General features: G+C 39.4%; 4 protein-coding genes across 5 annotated transcripts; 3 read left to right on the forward strand and 1 right to left on the reverse strand.

Annotated features, from left to right (window-relative positions):
- Positions 1-140: 140 nt before the first annotated feature.
- On the forward strand, positions 141-3,440 carry LOC18029828 (probable inactive purple acid phosphatase 24). Its single transcript, XM_006413311.2, has 12 exons — positions 141-411; positions 686-777; positions 871-937; positions 1,037-1,156; positions 1,239-1,331; positions 1,454-1,583; positions 1,682-1,763; positions 1,851-1,983; positions 2,072-2,277; positions 2,358-2,483; positions 2,561-2,870; positions 2,957-3,440. Exons 1-12 carry the CDS (start codon positions 229-231, stop codon positions 3,260-3,262), a joined length of 1,848 nt encoding a protein of 615 aa, XP_006413374.1. The 5' UTR covers positions 141-228; the 3' UTR covers positions 3,263-3,440.
- On the reverse strand, positions 3,402-6,001 carry LOC18029829 (snurportin-1). The gene is made up of 7 exons (XM_006413312.2): positions 5,611-6,001; positions 5,345-5,531; positions 4,989-5,239; positions 4,338-4,452; positions 4,127-4,219; positions 3,751-3,894; positions 3,402-3,660 (listed from the first exon to the last, which is right to left on the reverse strand). Exons 1-7 carry the CDS (start codon positions 5,961-5,963, stop codon positions 3,583-3,585), a joined length of 1,221 nt encoding a protein of 406 aa, XP_006413375.1. The 5' UTR covers positions 5,964-6,001; the 3' UTR covers positions 3,402-3,582.
- Positions 6,002-6,296: 295 nt separating this feature from the next.
- Positions 6,297-14,683, forward strand: LOC18029830. 2 transcript variants are annotated; one of them, XM_024148944.1, is made up of 28 exons: positions 6,297-6,511; positions 6,609-6,804; positions 6,930-7,045; positions 7,144-7,260; positions 7,473-7,619; positions 7,707-8,054; positions 8,131-8,285; positions 8,599-8,720; positions 8,802-8,893; positions 9,098-9,341; positions 9,435-9,489; positions 9,796-9,947; positions 10,032-10,102; positions 10,186-10,359; positions 10,866-10,937; positions 11,313-11,411; positions 11,499-11,588; positions 12,005-12,080; positions 12,177-12,270; positions 12,349-12,418; positions 12,525-12,704; positions 12,999-13,121; positions 13,203-13,286; positions 13,371-13,555; positions 13,651-13,789; positions 13,895-13,954; positions 14,045-14,149; positions 14,243-14,683. In XM_024148944.1, exons 1-28 carry the CDS (start codon positions 6,380-6,382, stop codon positions 14,354-14,356), a joined length of 3,612 nt encoding a protein of 1,203 aa, XP_024004712.1. In that variant the 5' UTR covers positions 6,297-6,379; the 3' UTR covers positions 14,357-14,683. The 2 variants fall into 2 exon arrangements, with proteins under 2 accessions (XP_024004712.1, XP_024004713.1); XM_024148945.1 differs by lacking the exon at positions 6,297-6,511 and having other exon boundaries at positions 6,607-6,804; positions 7,441-7,619.
- A 277-nt stretch (positions 14,684-14,960) lies between these two features.
- Positions 14,961-20,020, forward strand: LOC18029831 (conserved oligomeric Golgi complex subunit 2). The gene is made up of 12 exons (XM_006413314.2): positions 14,961-15,470; positions 15,842-16,042; positions 16,607-16,943; positions 17,169-17,330; positions 17,500-17,599; positions 17,686-17,901; positions 17,984-18,092; positions 18,401-18,601; positions 18,775-18,879; positions 18,978-19,103; positions 19,419-19,553; positions 19,659-20,020. The coding sequence occupies exons 1-12, from the start codon at positions 14,997-14,999 to the stop codon at positions 19,770-19,772; spliced, it is 2,280 nt and encodes a 759-aa protein (XP_006413377.1). The 5' UTR covers positions 14,961-14,996; the 3' UTR covers positions 19,773-20,020.
- Positions 20,021-20,047: the final 27 nt, after the last annotated feature.

The raw sequence follows: 20,047 nt of genomic DNA on the forward strand, positions 1-20,047 counted from the left end.
GATTAGACTTTCTATTATCATGAGAACTAAAAAAAAAGAGAACTGTTATTATCAACTAAGAATATTCTCTGTTTAGTCTTTCATAGAGATACATTTTAGATTTTTAGATAACTTCATGAGTGTTTGATAGATATGAATTAGTTTAGGAAGATTCCCATATATTTACTGTTATAAGTTATAAATATTCCCTTCTGGGTTCTGCTTCTGATTATTCACAACGAAGCAATCATGGCTAGGCTTTTGCTTCCGCTTCTATGTTTCATCGGACTGCTGAGCTCGAACTTATGTTTTGGTCACGCCAACGATGGACGCGGAGATCAGCCACTGGCTCAGATTAACGTTTATCAAACAAGTCTTGCTTTGGACTCTTCTGTCGCCATTCACGCTTCCCCTCAAGTTCTTGGTTTAAAGGTTCCAAAACTTATTGCTTCATATTCATTTTTCTCTTCCTTGATATGTTGTCTGATTCTAGTTTTTTCTCTGGAGATTGGTACACATATATATATTATACTCTCAAGAGATGAAAGAAACTAATTTTCTTAGTGCTAGATTGTTGTATGATAGTCTGAGTTACCCGTTTTTAACTGAGGGAATATTTCTTCTTGATCTCACCAAGAACCAAACTTTCAAAAATCGATTGGTTTTGATGTCAGTCTTGATTATATCCTGGAATCTACATCTACAGGGTGAAGATACTGAATGGGTAGAAGTTGCTATCTCCAATCCCAAGCCCACTTCAGACGATTGGGTCGGAGTTTTCTCTCCAGCAAAATTCGAGTGTGTTTCTCCATCTACAACACTGTGTTTGGTTTGATTGTGAATATGATGGGGCTTTTATGCCTTTATTAATGAACTCGTCTTTGTTGTTAGCTCATCCACCTGTTGGCCAACAAATGGCAAAGAGCGATCTCCTTACATGTGCTCATCTCCCATCAAGGTTTGTTTTTTTGTTTTTTTTATTTTATATTACATATTGACCTGTGGTTTCTAGATTTTGATCTCCTGATAACATTCCTTTTTTCTTTCTTTTTGCCAGTACATGTATGCAAAGAATGATCCGGAGTATACAAAGTCCGGGAAAGTGATTTTCAAGTTCCAGATTATCAATCAGAGAGCTGATGTCTCCTTTGCTCTGTTTTCCGGGGGACTTGGAAATGTAGGCTGACTTTACTTTTCTTAAGTTTAGTATACTGTACTTACAATATCAAGTGGACTTATTGATCTTTTGATTACCACAGCCAAAACTGCTCGCGGTTTCGAATCCTGTAGCTTTCGTCAATCCTAAAGCACCTGTCTACCCACGTCTTGCATTAACCAAGAATTGGGACGAAGTAAGTTTCTCCTTAACTTGTCTCAAGGGCCTTGGATATTGAGAAAGATACAAACTTTGAAATGCGTAGCAGCTTTACTTGGTATCTATCACTAAAACATGCTTATTTTGAGTTTTTGATAGATGACTGTAACATGGACGAGTGGTTACAACATAAACGAGGCTGTTCCGTTCATTGAATGGAGTTCCAAGGGACTTCCAAGTAGAAGATCACCAGCTGGAACTATAACCTTCAACAGAAACAGCATGTGTGGTATGTCCTGTTTCCTTTATTTTCATTGTGATTTTATGATTTATTATGCAACAATTCTGGAACATCTTGAAATTCTTCATCTGGATCTTTATACAAAGGTGATCCTGCTCGAGGCGTTGGTTGGCGCGATCCTGGTTTCTTCCATACCGCTTTCTTGAAAGAACTATGGCCAAACCGCGAGTATGACATCTTTAATCTTGCCTGATTTTTTCATCTAAACCAAGAACACTAGTACAGTTTTGTAACTTCCAATCCTTTGGTTTTCAGATACACATACAGGCTAGGCCATGAATTGGTCAATGGCTCGACAATTTGGAGCAAGAATTACACCTTCGTTTCCTCTCCTTTTACTGGACAAGACTCGTTACAACGGGTCATAATATTTGGTGACATGGGCAAGGTACTGTCTTGTTTAAGCCATTGCAGTCTTGGCTTACCCTTGGACTATTATCTCAAGTGGCCACTTTCTTATCGAAATATGTTTTCAGGGAGAGCGAGACGGCACGAATGAATACAATGATTATCAGCCCGGTTCCCTCAACACAACTGACCAACTCATCAAGGACTTGAAGAACATTGACATTGTTTTCCACATTGGAGATCTCACTTATTCAAATGGATACATCTCCCAGTGGGATCAGTTCACAGCTCAAGTTGAACCCATCGCTTCTAAGGTTCCCTACATGATTGCGAGGTGAGTCAAGAAGTAAAGCTTTATCATTGTTTTTCTCCTCTACGCTTGCAGTAGGCTAAGTTACTTCTGTTTCACTTCAGTGGCAACCACGAGCGTGACTGGCCAGACACAGGATCTTTCTATGCCGGTAAAGATTCCGGAGGAGAGTGTGGTGTTCCTGCAGAGACCATGTTCTACTTTCCTGCTGAGAACCGAGCTAAATTCTGGTAAAGTTTGTAAAACCATTGGCGTATTCTTGCAAGTTCCTGAACAATATCTTATAGATTTCGTTGTGAATGGGCAGGTACTCTGCAGATTATGGAATGTTCCGCTTCTGTGTTGCAGACTCTGAACACGATTGGAGAGAAGGCACAGAGCAATACCAATTCATCGAGCGTTGCCTTGCCTCAGTTGATAGAAAGACTCAGCCTTGGCTCATCTTTATCGCTCATCGTGTCCTCGGTTATTCCACCAATGATTGGTATGGCCAAGAAGGAACCTTTGAAGAGCCTATGGGAAGAGAAAGCCTTCAGAAACTGTGGCAGAAGTACAAAGTAGACCTTGCTTTCTACGGACATGTCCATAACTATGAGCGAACATGCCCCATTTATGAGGTTCGATCTCATCATAAATGAATACTCTTATCTCCGTCCTATCAATGTGCCTGTCTTTCAACTTTTTTTTTTTGTTAATATTGCAGAGTCAATGTGTGAACAATGATAAGGATCACTACTCAGGGACTTTCCAAGGAACCATTCACGTTGTTGTTGGTGGTGCAGGAAGTCACTTGTCTCCCTTTAGCTCATTGACTCCTAAATGGAGTTTGGTCAGAGACTATGACTATGGGTTTGTGAAGTTGACTGCTACGGATCACTCATCGCTTCTCTTTGAGTACAAGAAGAGCAGCAATGGCCAAGTGCATGACTCCTTCAACATCTCTAGAGATTACAAAGATGTGTTGGCTTGCATTCACGATAGCTGCGAGCCCTACACATCAGCTTCATGATTTTTCTTTTTTACATAGTTTTCCTTTTTGGTTCTTTCTTTTCTTTCTAAATAGGTTTTACACAATTATTTTGGACAATATTTGTTGATTTATTTAGCTGCAGGGATTTGCCCTTTAGACAAGATAATAAGTAGTGGATTTCTTCTCATTTTTCATGGAACAAATTCTTGTCGTAATAACCGCGTTTGAGAAGCCAAAGTGTGGCAAAAAACTTCTCAACATTTGCTTTTCTCTGTTTGCATAAAACACAACACACCAACATCATTCTTTCTATTCTCTTCTCTTCAATCGGACATATCTACTTCAAGGGACTTCTCTTGTTAGTTCTCATATGAAATCATTGATGCGAGATCTTCAACTTTCAGGGGAGTATGTCGGGCAATATATTGAAACATGATCTGCAAGATGGATCGTAAATGCTCGAGTCAATTTCATAAAATGATTCCACTAAAGTTCGAAAGCAATATGCAAAGAAAGAGAGTACCAACCTTGGAATAGCTATCAGCAAAAGCTCGGGCTCGATTTGACACACCAATATATTGCAAATCCGCCTTCTCAAATCTACCATCCACACAGTTCAGACCTCCATCGCCAATGGCAAAGCGAATAAGGCTTCCTCCAGACAGTCCTGACTGTAATATTCAACATGGCAAGAAGCACACATAGTGAGAAAGCATCCTTAAGCTAATGTAAATTCAATCTGTCATAACCGATACATGGAGTCTATTAGAAAATAAAGCAGTACCAAGCTAGAGGGATCTGTTGGTCTTAGTCTCCTAGAAATAAGGAATCACTAAACAACATCACTAACTAGTATACTTCATAGACTCCGTCAGATCCCTCTATTATATATCTTGAACATACCTCTTTTACAAAATCTGCGTTCAAGCAACCAACTGGTACGGGCGGATCATCTGATGTTACAATTTTACCATCATCTTGCAACTCCAAGACGATCTGCACTTACAAGTTACAGAGAGAATATATGTTAAAATGGCCTTCGTTAATGGAAGTATAACATTAAACACTTTGTATGAAAAACCATGAGATGTATATGTATGTCAATTCCACTTACATGTTGTTGGTTTGGAACTACTCCATTGTTGTCTGTATCAATGACATACTGACTACACCTTTCATCCTTCCATATCAACACCAGAGGAGTATTCCCAGTATGATAATGTCCATGCCTGCGAGTATTACATGAACTTTAGTGGGGAAAGGGGAGATGTTGCCGTATAATAGTTGGCCAGAAACAAATGGCATCAAATTTGTCAAAGAAGAGTACTAGACCAATGGGATTACGTGGTCAAAGACATTGACATCATGATAAACCACGAGTATGAAGCAACAAAGTATAATAACACTCATAGAGCAGACTATAAAAAAAACTGTCCTCTTTCAAATATAATGATCGTCCATCATAATCATATATTCTGATACCAAAACCTTAGAACAACCAGAATTCCCTCTACGCACCTCCCACGACTACCCTTCAGAACTTCCGCTCTCAACTAACTGACTTAAGGTCAATTGCTGAGTGGGAAAAGCTACAGTTAACTTCACAGCGCTTAGACTACTTACAATAAGCCTGCACTAGATTAACAAGAAAAAAAACTGATTCGCAACTACAAGCCTTAATACACACAGCAGACACTATGAGAAAGAAAGATGGAAACTGCAGCAAAATAAATGGCATGTAGGAGAGATGCAATGATGCACTTACTTGTTATAGAACAACAATCCATCCTTGACATAAGGTAATGATCCTGTATAAGCCGAGTGAAGTCCGCTTTGGTCGCAGTTATAAAAAGGAACTGCACTGAACCTGAACTTGTGGTAAAAGGAAGGCGGATCACAAGCACCTGTCTCAGCAAGTTTTGATTGCATCCAAAAGAATCTGAACTCTGCTGTACATTCATAAAGCGAGTAACCCCTCCAACAAACCATATCAACCACATAATAAGTCTGATCCGACTACATGAAACAGGAACAGAGCACGTAGTAAGAACAGGAACAGAGACAAACAGATAAATCAGCGAGAAAGAAGGGGAAAGAAGAAGAAGAAGAAGAATCATTTACCTCGTGAAATATACAATCTAGTATTGAATATGACTGTGCAGGGCCAGAAGCACCTTTCTTCCTGGCACCACCAGGCAACGAAGAAGGGAAATGGTGCAAGACGGATCCATTGCGTAATCTGCTAACAGTTGTTCCATCCGCTGAAACTACAAAGCACCTTTTCCCAGCTGGTCTTGCTAGCACATACCTACAAAGAGTTTACGAAATGGTAAACCAAATGACAAGTTTATAGAGGACAAAATGGCTAATTTCAGAGAGAGCATTACCAATCTATGCTCAGATTATCAGGAACGTCGATCATCCACTCGGGCAGCATTAGCTGCCTCGCGAACCATTTGCGAGCCTCAGGTCCTCTGAGCCTAGACGATTGGCGGACGTCAAAGCTACTCGATTCCGATTCGTGTCCAGCATCGAGGTCAGACACGGATTCAGATAGTAATTCCGGGTCGACATCAAGAGAGGAGGACTGGAGAGAGATGACGGAAGAGGCGAGGTTTCGGGCTCGCTGCTGGGCGTCGGAGCGATTCTGAGACTGGCGGAGAAGGGAAAGTTCTCGGCGTTTTTGTTGATCGGAGATAGGTCGTCGCTTGAAAGGACGGCGAAGATCATGCGGCGCCATTTTCGGAAGAAGAAAGTTCGTATCGAGCTGAGTTTTGAATCTTTATTGACACATGGACAGGCTCGACCTAAAAGCCGGGTTGATGATGACGATCCGACTATTAATCCGGTTTAAGTTTAATCTTAAAATCTAGTGATTAACCGGTTCGTCTACAATAATGAAAGTTGGTGTATCCAGGCAGTTATCACTTTCTTTTTACATGTCATCATCATAGTTTCTTATCATTATTAATTACTTTTATTTTTCCCACCGAGAGAAGCCGTATATATATATACACAATTTACATATATACTCTCTCATTTCTTCGTTTCTTTCTTTCAAAATCCCATTCACCTCTCGCATTGATTCTTTAACCATCGAAGAATCGGAAAGTCTACTGATTGAAAAATCGGAAAAAGAAGCAGAGAAGAAGAGTTATGGTGTCAACGCGACGGAGCGGAGACCTCTCCGGCAACAATACCACCACCACCACCACGCCCAACGGTAGCAGCAGCAAGCGATCTCCATCTTCTTCCGAAGATAAACCCCAATCACCCAAGCGCCAAAAGGTTTCTGATCAAAGACGCTTCTTCTCCATCAAATACCCTTTCCGTGCTTTGTGGAGGGTTCCGGTTTGAATTTTGGCGATTTCCCTTTTCATTTCAGTTAGAAGACGGCGACGCCAGTGTCGAGAAGCCGGCGGGTGTAGCTGGTGATCAGACGGTCCCGGAGGAGACGTCCAAGGACAACTGCACGCTGCCTCCGGTAGTTTCTGGTGAATGCGACGCCGCTCCCGTCTCCGGAGACGCCAAGATTGAGTCCTCCGCGGCAGCTACAACGGCGCCACCACCTGTTGCCGAAGGTTCGTCACTCTTGCTCTTAGTAAATCTTTCAATTGTTCGTCTTCCTTTTCGAATATGTGAACCTCCCGAGTCTGATCTTTTTGGTCAATTCTTCTTTGTTCTTGGATTGAATGTCATTTTCTAGGCTCAACACCGAATTTGGTAGAGAAGCCAATCACTTCTTTCTCTGGATGGAATAAGTATCCGAATCGATTTAACTCTCAGAAACCGTGGTGTAAACTTCTTTCACAGTCTGGACAGGTTGATTAAACCTCCATGGAATGGAGCAAATTACTAGTTAAGTAAAAGAGAGCTTTATTTGTCTTTATCCTAACAACTGAGCTACTTATGAATTTCAGCATCCAAACCTTAGCATATATACATCAATCTTTAGCATTGGTTCTAGTAGAACCTGCAACTTCACTATAAGAGACCCGACAGCCAGTGGAATACTGTGCAAGATCACTAGACATCAGGTATTTTTTCCCTTAAAAGTTACGCTCAGACATCCGCATTCATATAAGGTTTTGAGATATATTATTCTTTCAGAGAATTCAGTAATACACTTGCTTAGCCATGCCTGCCTATTCTCTATGGTTTTTCTACGTTTTTGTTGTTTGTGGAGATACGTGAACTCCTTAAATATGTACGTGCAGTATGTATTCTCATTATTTGTGGACATGTTCAGCCCGAAAGCAGTGGTGTAGCTGTTCTAGAGATCACAGGAAGCAAGGGATCTGTGCTCTATAACGGAACAGTTGTCAAGAAGAATTTCAAACGTTTTCTAGAGTCTGGTGACGAAGTGGTTTTTGGTTCACTTGCGAACTATGCTTTCGTATCCTTATGCCATCCCATTTTTTTTTTTCGTAATTTGTTTGTCATGTGAGGATACACGTAAGTTTTCCCCTTAATTTCTGTCCAGATATTTCAGAAAATGTCTGATGTTGTAGTTAAAGGTGGTGGGCTTCAGAAGCCTGCAGCGAAATTTCTACAGTCAGAGAGAAGGGCAGGAGATACGTCAGCTGTAATAGGGGCTTCAGTTTTGGCATCGCTTTCAAGCTTTAGGCAGGACTTATCTCGTTTGAAATTATCAAGTCATGCATCCAGTAAGAGCCTCCAAGCGCCAGATAAACCTGCTACTTCTGTGGTCCAAGATGGCGCAGAGCTTGAAGTTGATGGCATGGAAGTGAATTTTCCTGTTAATAATCGAAGTGATAAAGCTGCAGATAGTGGAGCAATCAGCAGCCAGGACCAAAATTCGAAAATGGAGGTAATTACTCTATGTTTCTCTGCGATCCTGGTGTCATCAACATTATTTAGCATAATATTAACAAAGCTGGTATCAGATATTATATGAATACGAGTTGAGGAGAAATTCGGAACAAGCTTCAACATCAGGCAATGGTCTACGATCTACAATATTCAGAGAAGACATTCAAGCTGGTGTTGTTGAAGGCAAAAGTTTGGAAGTTTCATTCAAAAATTTTCCCTATTATTTGAGGTATAAGACCAATTCATATTGAGTTTGTTCGGGTACTTATGCAGAGTCAAGATATGTGTACGGGAATCTTTCACTAAGAATCTGTTTATTATCATCATAGAATTTTAAGGTCAAATTTTGCTTTTGGTTTTTTGGTTTCCTCTGAACTTTGAATTATCGTGAATTATCCGTATTTGAGTTGGAAAATATTAGAGGTCTATCTTCCCTTTGCAGTCTTTCACACAAATCATTTTTTCTATTGTCTTTGGTATTTTGGGCTTTGCAATGGGTACTGTAAGTTGTTTACAGTAAGATGATTGTTTTATTTTTGCAGTGAGAATACAAAGAATGTCTTGATAGCTGCTTCACATATACATCTGAAGCAAAAAGAATATGCCAAGTATGCCTCCGACTTGACCACTTTGAATCCAAGGATATTGCTTTCTGGTCCCGCAGGTTTGTGGTATTTTGCGTGTGTGGTTCCTGTAGTCTTCTAGCGGCAACATAATTTTTGCTATTTGGCTGGAATTGTTGCAGGATCTGAAATATACCAAGAGATGCTAGTTAAAGCACTTGCCAATTACTTCGAGGCGAAATTGCTTATATTTGACAGCCATCCTATTTTGGGGGTAAGATGTTATGATTTTTCTTAAATACATGTCTAAGCTGTTTTTGTGACGAGTAAATGTTAGTTAGATGAAAAGAATGATGATATGCTTGATATTTAACAAGACGGAAATACTTCCATCTACAATTATTTGTCTGTTTCCCTGACTATGGGTCTGAATTACCAGAAGTAATTCCTGGTGCATCCGTTATGCAATTTCCTGCAGGCTCTGAGTGCTAAGGAAGTTGAGTCACTGAAGGATGGACTTGCTTCTGACAAATCATGTACGCGTCCAAGTCAGTGTCTTGAACTCACTGATCGGGGGAAAAGCTCGGATTTGTCAGCAGGTGAAGGAGATGTGTCTAGCCCTTCTCCTACGGCTTCTTCTTGTCCAGACTCACAGCCTAAGTTGGAGGCGAGGACTTTACCTCGTTCATTTAGAACTCCAGTGAATCGTACTATGAAGAAAGGCATGCCCTTTTAAATTGTTTACAGAAGATTCTTTTTCAATACTCTTAGATTTCTGGTTGATGATAATTCATATGAGAAGAAAACACTTGCAGGTGACAGGGTCAGATTCTCCGCTGCTAAGTTGCATCAGGGGCTATCTATTTATAGGTTTGCTTCTTATGATAGTTCTGATTGAGGCAGCTGATAGTAGCTTCTATATAGTACGAATTTGAATGCTTGTCGGTTCTGGTGTAGAATGAATCTTCTTTTACTAGAAAGGAAAAGTTTATTGATATTACTATACTTACATCCAAGAAGTATACATCTGTTTCCTATCTTTTATGTTATTCTAAATATATTTCTGCATTTTTTTTTGCGCTAGGCTTAAGGAAATATCTTCTGAATTTTTTCTCTTGCCTTTATACATTCTCTCCATAGTTCAATGATCCACTTTTTAACTTAAATTTAATTCAGGGGTCCTCCTTCTGGGAGTAAAGGGAAAGTTGTTTTAGCTTTTGATAAGAATACTTCAGCTAAAAAAGTGGGTGTTAGATTTGATAAGCCCATACCTGATGGAGTGGATCTTGGTGATCTGTGTGAAAAGGGGCATGGGTTCTTCTGCAATGGTACTTCTTGTTCCGTAGTGCATTGCTTACTGGTCCCCCGTAGCTCTTGTCTCACAAGCTGTTTCTTCTGTTTCTTTTCTATAGCTGCTGATCTTCGTTTCGAAAGGTCGGGTTCTGAGGATCTGGATAAATTGCTTATTAACACATTGTTTGAGGTACTTGTTCTCTCAGTTGCAAAGTGATAAATTTGTTCTGGGTCTTATATTTTCCATATGTTTATATCTTTATCTCGTTCCAGGTTGTCCATGATGAGAGCAGAACTTGTCCGTTTATTCTATTTTTGAAAGATGCTGAGAAGTTTGTCGTTGGAAATTCCGATTCGTACTCTGCGTTTAAAAGCAGACTTGAACATCTCCCTGAAAACGTTATTGTGATCGGTTCACAGACACACACTGATAATCGCAAGGAGAAGGTATCTACTGTGCAATGCGTTTTCCCTAATTGCATGCATTGAGCTCATTTAGTTAAATAGAAAGATGTCCTAGGGCAAATAAGTGTGATTCTTTTTTTCTTTATGCGTTTCTCAGGCATTTATATCACTACCAATTGTTTGTTTGTGACCATTCTAGCTGCTGCATTTTCCGTATTTCATAGGTTGAAGTAGACTTTGAATATTGTGTGTTCACGAAATTGTTTACTTGATTCGTCCTGATAAATACTCTTAACCATTCAAATATTTTAGAGTGTAAGTGTTAGGCACTATGTCATTTGTTAGGGTAGTCGGTCTTTCAAAATGACCTCTGTAAACTTCTTGTAATTGTAAAAGATATTAATTGCAAATAAAACAAGTCTCAGGAGTCAGGATCGATATAAAATTGATTATCTTTGTAATGTGAGCACATTTTACTTCGACTTGGTTACTTGTTACTCTCGGTTTCGAATCCATAGCTAGCTCATTTATTTTCATCTCTTTTGCAGGCTCATCCTGGAGGTCTATTTTTCACCAAGTTCGGCGGCAACCAAACTGCTCTTCTTGACTTAGCTTTTCCAGTAAATCAACGCCCTCTCCTCTTTTTTGTTTCATAAGTAGGAAAATTTAACATAACAAGATTAGTATAGTCATTCTTGAGGCAAATGGCCATTTTCTTTTACCACTTAATGCATGTTTTCCGGGTTCTTCTGCTAGTTTTTCTTTATGACCGTTATGTCTTGACTTTGTTTTCCTGTTCATGCTCATTTATGCCTGACATTAACTCTCATCTGTTCTGTTTTCTAGCCGCCTTAGCTCTGCATGCACCTTTGAAACAAGCCTCTAGCATATTTGATCCAGCTATTCTTGTTTCAACTGGCTAGTGCGAATTCGCAGATTATTTCCTTCTCTTATTTGGTGGTGGGACTAATGTTACCTTTGCTTAATATTCCCAGGACATTGGACGATTACGTGAGCTTGGCAAGGAAATCCCGAAAGCAACGAAACTTCTAACGAAGCTCTTTGAGAATAGAGTTACTATTTACATGCCACAGGTTTGTAACTATGTTCTACTAGACATAAGCATTCTCGTCTGATATCTGTCAAAGAAACCATAGACTTAATGGAGTAATTAATCCCAGGATGAGGATCTTCTTACATCCTTGAACCATCAGTTAGATCGTGATGCTGAGACTCTGAAAATGAAGGCTAATTTCAGTCACTTGCGCAAGGTATGTCTTTCCTCTGAATATATGGTAGGGATATGTTTTAGCTGTCTTCGTGGATTTAGTATGTAATTGGAAAAAGGTCATGAGCATTTTATGCCTGGAAATATCAGACTGCAATCATATTTCAATCCCAGTGAGAAATCTTTAATTTTCTTAGATGCACTCATTTGCATATTTGGCTTTATTAAATCTGTGGCATTTTGGCTGCTCGTAAAAGCCTTTACCTCTATTTTTCCTCTTCTTTCAAATCTTGATTGCTAGAATAGCAAATATTGATAGCATACCTTCTAGACTAGCTTGCTTCTTCTCTGGTGTACTAGGTTACCTGTTTTCCATAAGGCACAATTCCATTTCCTATTTTAAAACAGGGGCTTTACAGAAGTTTTTAAGAACGAATCGATTATTGCATCTTCATTCAGGTGCTGGGACGATGTGATCTGGAATGTGAAGGAATTGAGACGCTGTGCATGAAGGATCTCACACTTCAAAGCGACAGTATGTTTTCCCTTTGTTCGGCACAATGGTCTGGAATGTGAAGGAATTGACAATGGAATGCTTTTCTAAAAACTTGACTTTGACTTTCTACTTCAGGTGCAGAAAAGATCGTTGGATGGGCTCTTAGTGACCATATAAAGCGTAACCCTGATGCTGATCCAGATACTAGGATTGTGTTGTCTCTTGATAGGTAATTGGTAGCTTGTCCCTGTGCATTACTGCTCTTATATATCAGTTTCAGTACTGAATGTGAACTTTGGACTTGCAGCATAGAATTTGGAATTGGAGTTTTACAGGCTCTTCTAAATGAATCTACGAGCTTAAAGTATTCTCTCAAGGTTAGCAAATTGTCTTGGAATAAATTAAATTATTTGCATACTGGCTCACATTATGGAAATGGCTCTATCATATAACACCTGTTGAATTTTTCTCTGTTGATTTCAGGACGTTGTGACAGAAAATGAGTTTGAGAAGAGGCTTTTAAGTGACGTTATTCCGCCCAGTGATATTGGTGTTACATTTGATGACATTGGGGCACTTGAGAATGTCAAAGACACCTTAAAGGAATTGGTTATGCTTCCCTTACAGCGGCCTGAACTTTTCTGCAAGGGGCAATTAACAAAGGTGGTTCTCTTCTCTGCCTTAGGTTTTAGAAATATCCCATAATTCTTTACTAGGTCCTGCCTTGAATTTATTACAGATGTATGAAGGGCTCAACTTCTAATTGAGTGTGCCTGTATACATGTCCATGATTTCTTTGGAGTAACGCTGATATTAGTTATACTGGCTGATAATTTGACTTTCCTCAAATGTCTTCTCTCCTTCATTTTAGTTGTTAGGAAAATATAAGATAATTGTGTTTTGACATGTGCATTGGTGGTTTCCTAATCAGCGCTGCTCTTGTTCTTCTCTATGCAGCCTTGTAAAGGAATTCTTCTATTTGGACCTCCTGGAACGGGAAAGACTATGCTTGCGAAGGCAGTGGCAACGGAAGCTGGTGCTAACTTCATCAACATCTCAATGTCCAGCATCGCATCTAAGGTAACAGAATACCTGAAAATTTGAACTCTACCGACCTAAGTAGGGACTCTCATGTTCAAACTTGTGTTCTTCATTCTGCAGTGGTTTGGCGAGGGTGAGAAGTATGTCAAGGCTGTCTTTTCGCTGGCCAGTAAAATTTCCCCTAGCGTTATCTTTGTAGACGAGGTACTTTTTCATGGTCAAATCTTCAGTGAATGTTGCTTGTAATCAAAGCACTGGCAATCTTAAGAATATTTTATGGTCTTGTAGGTGGACAGCATGCTAGGCCGAAGAGAAACCCCGGGGGAACATGAGGCCATGCGGAAGATGAAAAACGAGTTCATGATAAATTGGGACGGTCTAAGGACAAAGGAGAAGGAACGTGTTCTGGTTCTCGCAGCCACCAATCGGCCTTTTGACCTTGATGAGGCGGTCATTAGACGGTTGCCCCGTAGGTAATTTTAAGTGGCTTCCTTGTTGGACTACTGCTTTTTGTCAAATTGACATGACGTTGTAGGTTGTGAAACGTTTGTGGTATGGAATCGTGCAGGTTGATGGTTGGACTACCAGATGCTCCGAATAGAGCAAAGATACTAAGGGTTATACTTGCAAAAGAAGACTTGTCCCCTGATGTTGATCTTGATGGAGTTGCTAGTATGACTGATGGATATTCTGGAAGCGATCTTAAGGTAAATCCCTAGTATTTCCTTTATATTTTGTTATAATCTGCCAAAATGATAGTAAATGCAAAATAATACTCATATTCCTTGTCATTTTCTTTCGGGTGCGCGCAGAATCTATGTGTAACTGCTGCCCACCGTCCAATCAAGGAGATATTGGAGAAAGAAAAAAATGTGAGTTTTCTGTGTATACACACACATTATCATGCGTAAACTTCACTGTAATATAATATATGTTTATGAGGGGATATTATTGGATGGTAGGAGCGAGATGCTGCTTTGGCTGAAGGTAAAGCTCCTCCAGCTCTAAGTGGAAGTTCTGATATCAGAGCTTTAAACATGCAGGATTTCAGATACGCACATGAGCAGGTAAGATTTACTTATGCTTGGTTTTTGTTTTCTTTTTTCATGTCACACTCAGTCTCAGAGAACTGTAACCGTTGTCCCTTGGTGTTGAATCAGGTGTGCGCGAGCGTCTCGTCAGAATCGGTGAACATGACAGGGCTTCAACAATGGAACGAACTCTACGGAGAAGGTGGATCTAGAAAGAAGAAATCACTCAGCTACTTCATGTAGGATTGAATCTACTTCAGAAACCATAACTCAGTTTTAGTCACGAAAAGAGCTCTCGGTTGGAGGTAGAATGTGTTGTATATGTAGTTTGTTCAGGGGAATATAGAGAAAAGAAATAAGTGACAAAAAGTTGAACGAGACTGTTTTGTTGTGTTCGATCTTTGGGTTTGTATAGCAGGTTATGTCCTTCTTGTAGTGACTTTCGACAGATTAACCGGTTTTAGTCGGGTTTTTTTTAGAGAAGAAAGAACAAGTCAGGTTCAGTCACTAGTTTCAAATGACTTGTATCTTGGCGGGGATGAATAACAAATGTTTTCTCTGCAACTTTAACTGGTTGTTAGCGAGACTTTTGTACCCTTGAGTTCGACAATCTTCTCACATTTCTGGCCAAACCAAAGATTCGATTGCAAGAAATATCCACCTTGAGTTTGCTTATGAGCATTCACGAGAAAAGAAAAAAATCATAACTGTTTTCATAATAGCTTAATCCGGATTAGAAGAGAACACAAGCGGGTCAAAATAGTACAGGGCCTGGCCGGGCCGGGTTTAAAAACTGTTTTTTTCTTTGTTAATGTTTAATTGATAACTCTCCATCTCCGGGATCAATTCAGGCTTCTCGCACAGAGGAATCAGTGAATCGGAAATGTCAGATCTAGTAGCGACGTTGCCGTCGCCGTCTTCGGCGCCGAGATCCGCCTCAGACTTCTTCTCCGATCCTTACGACTCACATCCTCTATGGTTCAAGCCTTCCCTCTTCCTTTCCCCTGGCTTCGACTCCGAGTCCTACATCTCTGAGCTCCGTACATTCGTTCCCTTTGACACTCTCCGATCCGAGCTCCGCTCCCACCTTGCATCCCTGAATCGCGAACTTGTTGATCTCATCAATCGAGACTATGCCGATTTCGTCAATTTAAGCACTAAGCTCGTCGATATCGATGCCGCTGTAGTACGCATGCGCGCCCCGCTCCTTGACCTCCGTGAGAAGATCACTGGGTTTCGTGGATCCGTGGAGGCCGCACTTTTCGCACTAAGGAGTGGATTGCAGCAGCGTTCCCATGCTGCTGCTGCCAGGGAGGTTCTCGAATTGTTGCTCGACACTTTTCATGTGGTGTCCAAGGTACTTGGTTTTGGATTCTCAATCTTAATTTTCCACTGAGCAAGTGTTTTGTCTCGTTTTAAATCTCGATTCTGCTTCTGCTCGTCATTGGTTCCATATTCTAGCGATCTATTGTTTGGAGATATTTACTTTGCTGGTTAGAGATCTGGATCACGGGACGTGTGTAAGCTTGTCGATCGTTATAGTGTACTCTAGTAGAGATTTTTCTTCAATATCCTCATTGTAAAACCATCTGTTGTTAGTAATCCTTAAAATGGTTTTGCGTTGTGGTTACGTTTACACTGAGCAAATATCCATTTCTCTTTTGTTTACTTCCTGACTATATAATGTGAATGTTTGACGTAAATAATGTATGATCATTGTGAATGTAGGTTGAAAAGCTTATAAAAGTTCTACCAAGTGCTCCTTCTGATTGGCAAAACGAGGATGCTAATTCCCTGGGAAGGAGCTCTATGAGTGTTGAAACTTCCACGCAGCAAGATGGCACAACCATGAGAGAAACCCAGAGCATGCTTTTGGAAAGAATAGCTAGTGAAATGAACCGGCTCAAGTTTTATATGGCTCATGCACAGGTCTCCATCATGCATTTTCTTTCTTTCTTTTCTTTGCTAAGCTTTTTTTTTTCTTTTTTTTTTGCGAAGTCACAATTCCTTGTCCGTCACAAAATATATATTACATTAGGAATGCACTTTGTTCCTTTTACAGTCCAAGGTATGAACATCTGGACAAGTTTTCCAAGGAATATATGGAGACAATTGATGGTAGGAAAATTCAGTCCCAGCTGCTCTGGAGTGTCAAAGTTATAAAGAGAATAGCAAAAAAACTCTGTCTCTTATAAGAAAATAATGAAAGAGGTTTTTGAGTATACTGCATTTAGAATAGTATCTTGGGGGATCAAAACTAGTTATGCGTATGGGGCTTGAGAAGTGGCTGGGGTGCTACGAGTATTCATTGGCTTTAATAAGATTGTTGACAAAAATAAAATAAAAATAAAACTGATTACAGGAGATGCTACCTGGTAAAATATTGTCAAATCTCTGGTATTCTGAAAAACTCCATTGTACTTGTTAGCCTCAGAACACAATATACAGTATTACGGCTGATACTCACTACTTTTTTCTGTTATGCCAGTACAGAACCTGCCTTTCATTGAGAACATGGAGAAGAGGATTCAGAGCGCTAGTGTCTTATTGGATGCTAGCCTAGGTCATTGCTTCATTGACGGGCTAAACAACAGCGACACAAGCGTCCTTTACAACTGCCTACGTGCATACGCTGCCATTGATAACACCAAGAATGCAGAAGAAAATTTTCGTACAACAATTGTGGCTCCATTTGTACATAAAATTATTGCACATGAATCATCATCGGATGCTGCTGGAACATCGGGAGATGAACTTGATAACGATTACAAACAGATCAAGCATTTTATTGAGAAGGACTGTAAAATGCTACTAGAAATATCTTCAACCGGTAATTCGCTCGTTCTTTGTGATCACATTTAATGTAGATCTCCAATTGCATTTTATAGTTACATTTTTCTCCGGCAAAGAATTTCTAAGAAGAATTTTACGCAGCTAACATGATGTCATAACAATCATGTTCGTTAATCACAATTATACGTTGTTTCTTTCTTACTGTTGTCGTTTTATATTTCACGAAATGCACTCTTTGCTTGGTATTTTGTTGCTACGACAGACAAATCGGGTTTGCACGTCTTCAACTTCTTGGCAAATTCAATTCTGAAAGAAGTTCTTTCGGCAATCCAGAAAGTCAAACCAGGCGCATTTTCTCCTGGAAGGCCTACTGAGTTCTTGAAGAATTACAAGGCAAGCTTGGAATTCTTGGCATATCTTGAAGGTAGGATAGCTGATCTATACCTTTCTCTGAGCTTGATGTCATGGGCTTATCAGATGCATTGTGAACTAATCGTCATGTGTCTTGAATAAGCAAATAGTTTTATTTAATACTAGGTGATGACATTATTTGAATATTTTTCAGTAGTCATACCATATACTTTTTTATGAAGGTTATTGTCCGTCAAGACCTGCTGTCACTAAGTTTCGTACTGAGGCGGTATGTATCGAATTCATGAAGCAATGGAATGTGGGAGTATACTTTTCACTGAGGTATTTGAGAAATATTAGATGGCGGTTGACTCACTGTTAGAATAATGGCTTCTTAGCTTCTCTAACTCGAAAATACATAATTTCAGGTTTCAGGAGATAGCTGGAGCCTTGGATTCTGCTCTTACTTCTCCTTCTCTGGTTTTCATTCAGAATTCTGATTTAGATAAACAGAGTTTTCCCAACTTAATGCTCAGACAGAGCGCTACTCTTTTGGAGAGCCTGCGTTCATGCTGGAAAGAAGATGTTCTGGTTTTCTCTGCTGCTGACAAATTTCTTCGATTGGCCTTGCAGCTTCTTTCGAGGTTTGTAAAATTTGACTTTAAGATTATTGCTTATTAGTTTCTGTTTCAGTTCTCATTGTGACAATGTTTTTATAACATGTAGATATTGCAATTGGGTATCATCTGCGCTGCATAGTAGAAAGGGTAATGCCAGGCCGAGTCTTGCTGGATGTGATTGGGCAGTTTCAGGCACTGCAGAAGATTTTGTATATGTAAGTCAGTTTTTATCTGCATTGTTTGTCAGCTCCTCTTAGTTTTTTTTTTTCTTTTGGAATTTCTGCAATTTCGTGTTTACAAATTCAGCTGCAGTTATGTTGTGACGGACAGCTTATAATATGCTTCCTTTGTGTGTGTGTGTGTGTAATCTTAATTTTAGAATTAGAATGACAAAAAAATGCTGTGGAAAACAAGTGAACTCGAAATAGTTTCTGTTTGCATATATACATGAAATTTGGTTATATAGACCGTATAGTTGATCATTTGATTTTCTAGGAATATTTACACATCTCCTTCCTTGCAGGTTATACATGATGTAAATTATCTAGTTTCAGAAGTTTGTGGCGATTACCTTGGACATATATCACACTATTTATCTTCATGCTCCACTGAAGTTCGTGATGTGGTGAGGATGAGCATGTTACAGGGTGGAGATAAATTAAAGGAAGTCCTACCTTTACTTACCAACACGATTATTGAAGTCATTGTTGATAAATCTGTTGAGGTAAAATCCTGAAGAAACATTAGGTCCATCATCTAATTTATGCACTTGAAGATTTGTTTGACGGCCTTAATGAGCACCTGCAAGAACAGTGTTAATTAATTTGACTTATAGCTGGATAGGTTAGTGTTATTCTCTACGTAACATACGTGGTAAATGCTTTCATCTCTTTATAGGACCTAAGGCATGTCAAGGGAATAACGGCAACATATCGGATGACTAATAAACCACCGCCGGTTAGGCACTCACCATATGTCGTTGGCATATTGCGTCCTGTAAAGGTATTAATTCAACTTTGGGGTTGCGGTTTTAAGAACGTTCGTAATTACTTGATTGATGGATTCTGAAAAGTTGATTATTGCACCTTCTCTATTAATAGGCCTTTTTGGAGGGAGATAAGGCTACACATTACTTGACGGAGGAAACAAGGGAGGAGTTATTGCTTGGCACTGTCACTGAAATTACCAGGCGGTATTACGAATTGGCTGATGAAGTTGTTAGCGTGGTAAGTATTCTGTTTTAAACACTTTATGAAGATTAGTAATTAGTACAACTCACGAGTGAGCTTTTAAGAGTGAGATTTATCATTTATAAATCTGAAGAGAAACTCTTCTAAATATGCTCAATAGTAAATATCAATAGCACAAATTTTTAAATATCTTCAAAAATATTTATGGATGAAAAATTACCTAGTGGCCATCCATTTTTCCCCTTAAAAGGCGTTTCAATCTGTTATTGGTTTAGTATATAAAGCGGAGATTATCAGTGTAGTTTATGTGTAGTAAAAGGGGGTAGAGATACTAATTGTAATAAGTTACAGGCCAGAAAAACAGAGTCATCGCTTCAGCAATTCCGTAAAAAGGCACAGAAACGAGTAGGTGCAGCATCAGGTGTCTCTGACGACTATGTATCTGAAACAGACAAGATGTGTATGCAATTATTCCTTGATACTCAGGTAACTCTTCTTATGGCTTCATTGTGTCAAATAAAATATACATCTGGAAATAGTAAGCGTATAAAGAAGTGTTACATTACATACTCGGTTAATCTCTCTGAACAGGAGTATGGCCGAAACATATCTGCGTTGGGGTTAAAACCGGCAGATATCCCGGTTTATTGTTCCCTCTGGCGATGCGTTGCACCTGCAGATAGGCAAAACACAATCAGTGTTTGAGGACTCGCAAACTGCATTTGCATACAACATTGCGGTATTATATATCTTATAATAATAGGTAGTCGTTCTTTTGTTTTTATTTCATTTGTGTTTGTTTGATCAACAATGAAGACAAGAGAGTTTTGTTAAAGAGAGAGGTGTTTTCCGAAATTGCATTATGATTGAGAGATATATGAGTTAGTGCCAGCTTTGGCCATTCATTCTTTTTGTAGAACTATTTCATCTTCAGTATATATGACATATACAAATACGAGAATGAAACTTTTATTTTATGG

The sequence above is a fragment of the Eutrema salsugineum genome, unplaced genomic scaffold (assembly GCF_000478725.1).
Source record: "Eutrema salsugineum unplaced genomic scaffold, Eutsalg1_0 scaffold_1, whole genome shotgun sequence".
NCBI classification, from domain to species: domain Eukaryota; kingdom Viridiplantae; phylum Streptophyta; class Magnoliopsida; order Brassicales; family Brassicaceae; genus Eutrema; species Eutrema salsugineum.

Coding starts and splice junctions, on each gene's coding strand:
- LOC18029829 (XM_006413312.2), bottom strand. CDS start 5,963: ATGGCGCCGCATGATCTTCGCCGTCCTTTCAAGCGACGACCTATCTCC. Junction 5,532..5,610: donor GATAATCTGAGCATAGATTG/GTAATGCTCTCT, acceptor AACTCTTTGTAG/GTATGTGCTAGCAAGACCAG. Junction 5,240..5,344: donor TAGATTGTATATTTCACGAG/GTAAATGATTCT, acceptor TGTTTCATGTAG/TCGGATCAGACTTATTATGT.
- LOC18029830 (XM_024148944.1), top strand. CDS start 6,380: ATGGTGTCAACGCGACGGAGCGGAGACCTCTCCGGCAACAATACCACC. Junction 7,046..7,143: donor TTCTTTCACAGTCTGGACAG/GTTGATTAAACC, acceptor TATGAATTTCAG/CATCCAAACCTTAGCATATA. Junction 13,955..14,044: donor TATTGGAGAAAGAAAAAAAT/GTGAGTTTTCTG, acceptor ATTGGATGGTAG/GAGCGAGATGCTGCTTTGGC.
- LOC18029831 (XM_006413314.2), top strand. CDS start 14,997: ATGTCAGATCTAGTAGCGACGTTGCCGTCGCCGTCTTCGGCGCCGAGA. Junction 17,600..17,685: donor GGAGTATACTTTTCACTGAG/GTATTTGAGAAA, acceptor ACATAATTTCAG/GTTTCAGGAGATAGCTGGAG. Junction 18,093..18,400: donor CTGCAGAAGATTTTGTATAT/GTAAGTCAGTTT, acceptor CCTTCCTTGCAG/GTTATACATGATGTAAATTA.
- LOC18029828 (XM_006413311.2), top strand. CDS start 229: ATGGCTAGGCTTTTGCTTCCGCTTCTATGTTTCATCGGACTGCTGAGC. Junction 412..685: donor CTCAAGTTCTTGGTTTAAAG/GTTCCAAAACTT, acceptor CTACATCTACAG/GGTGAAGATACTGAATGGGT. Junction 938..1,036: donor TGTGCTCATCTCCCATCAAG/GTTTGTTTTTTT, acceptor TCTTTTTGCCAG/TACATGTATGCAAAGAATGA.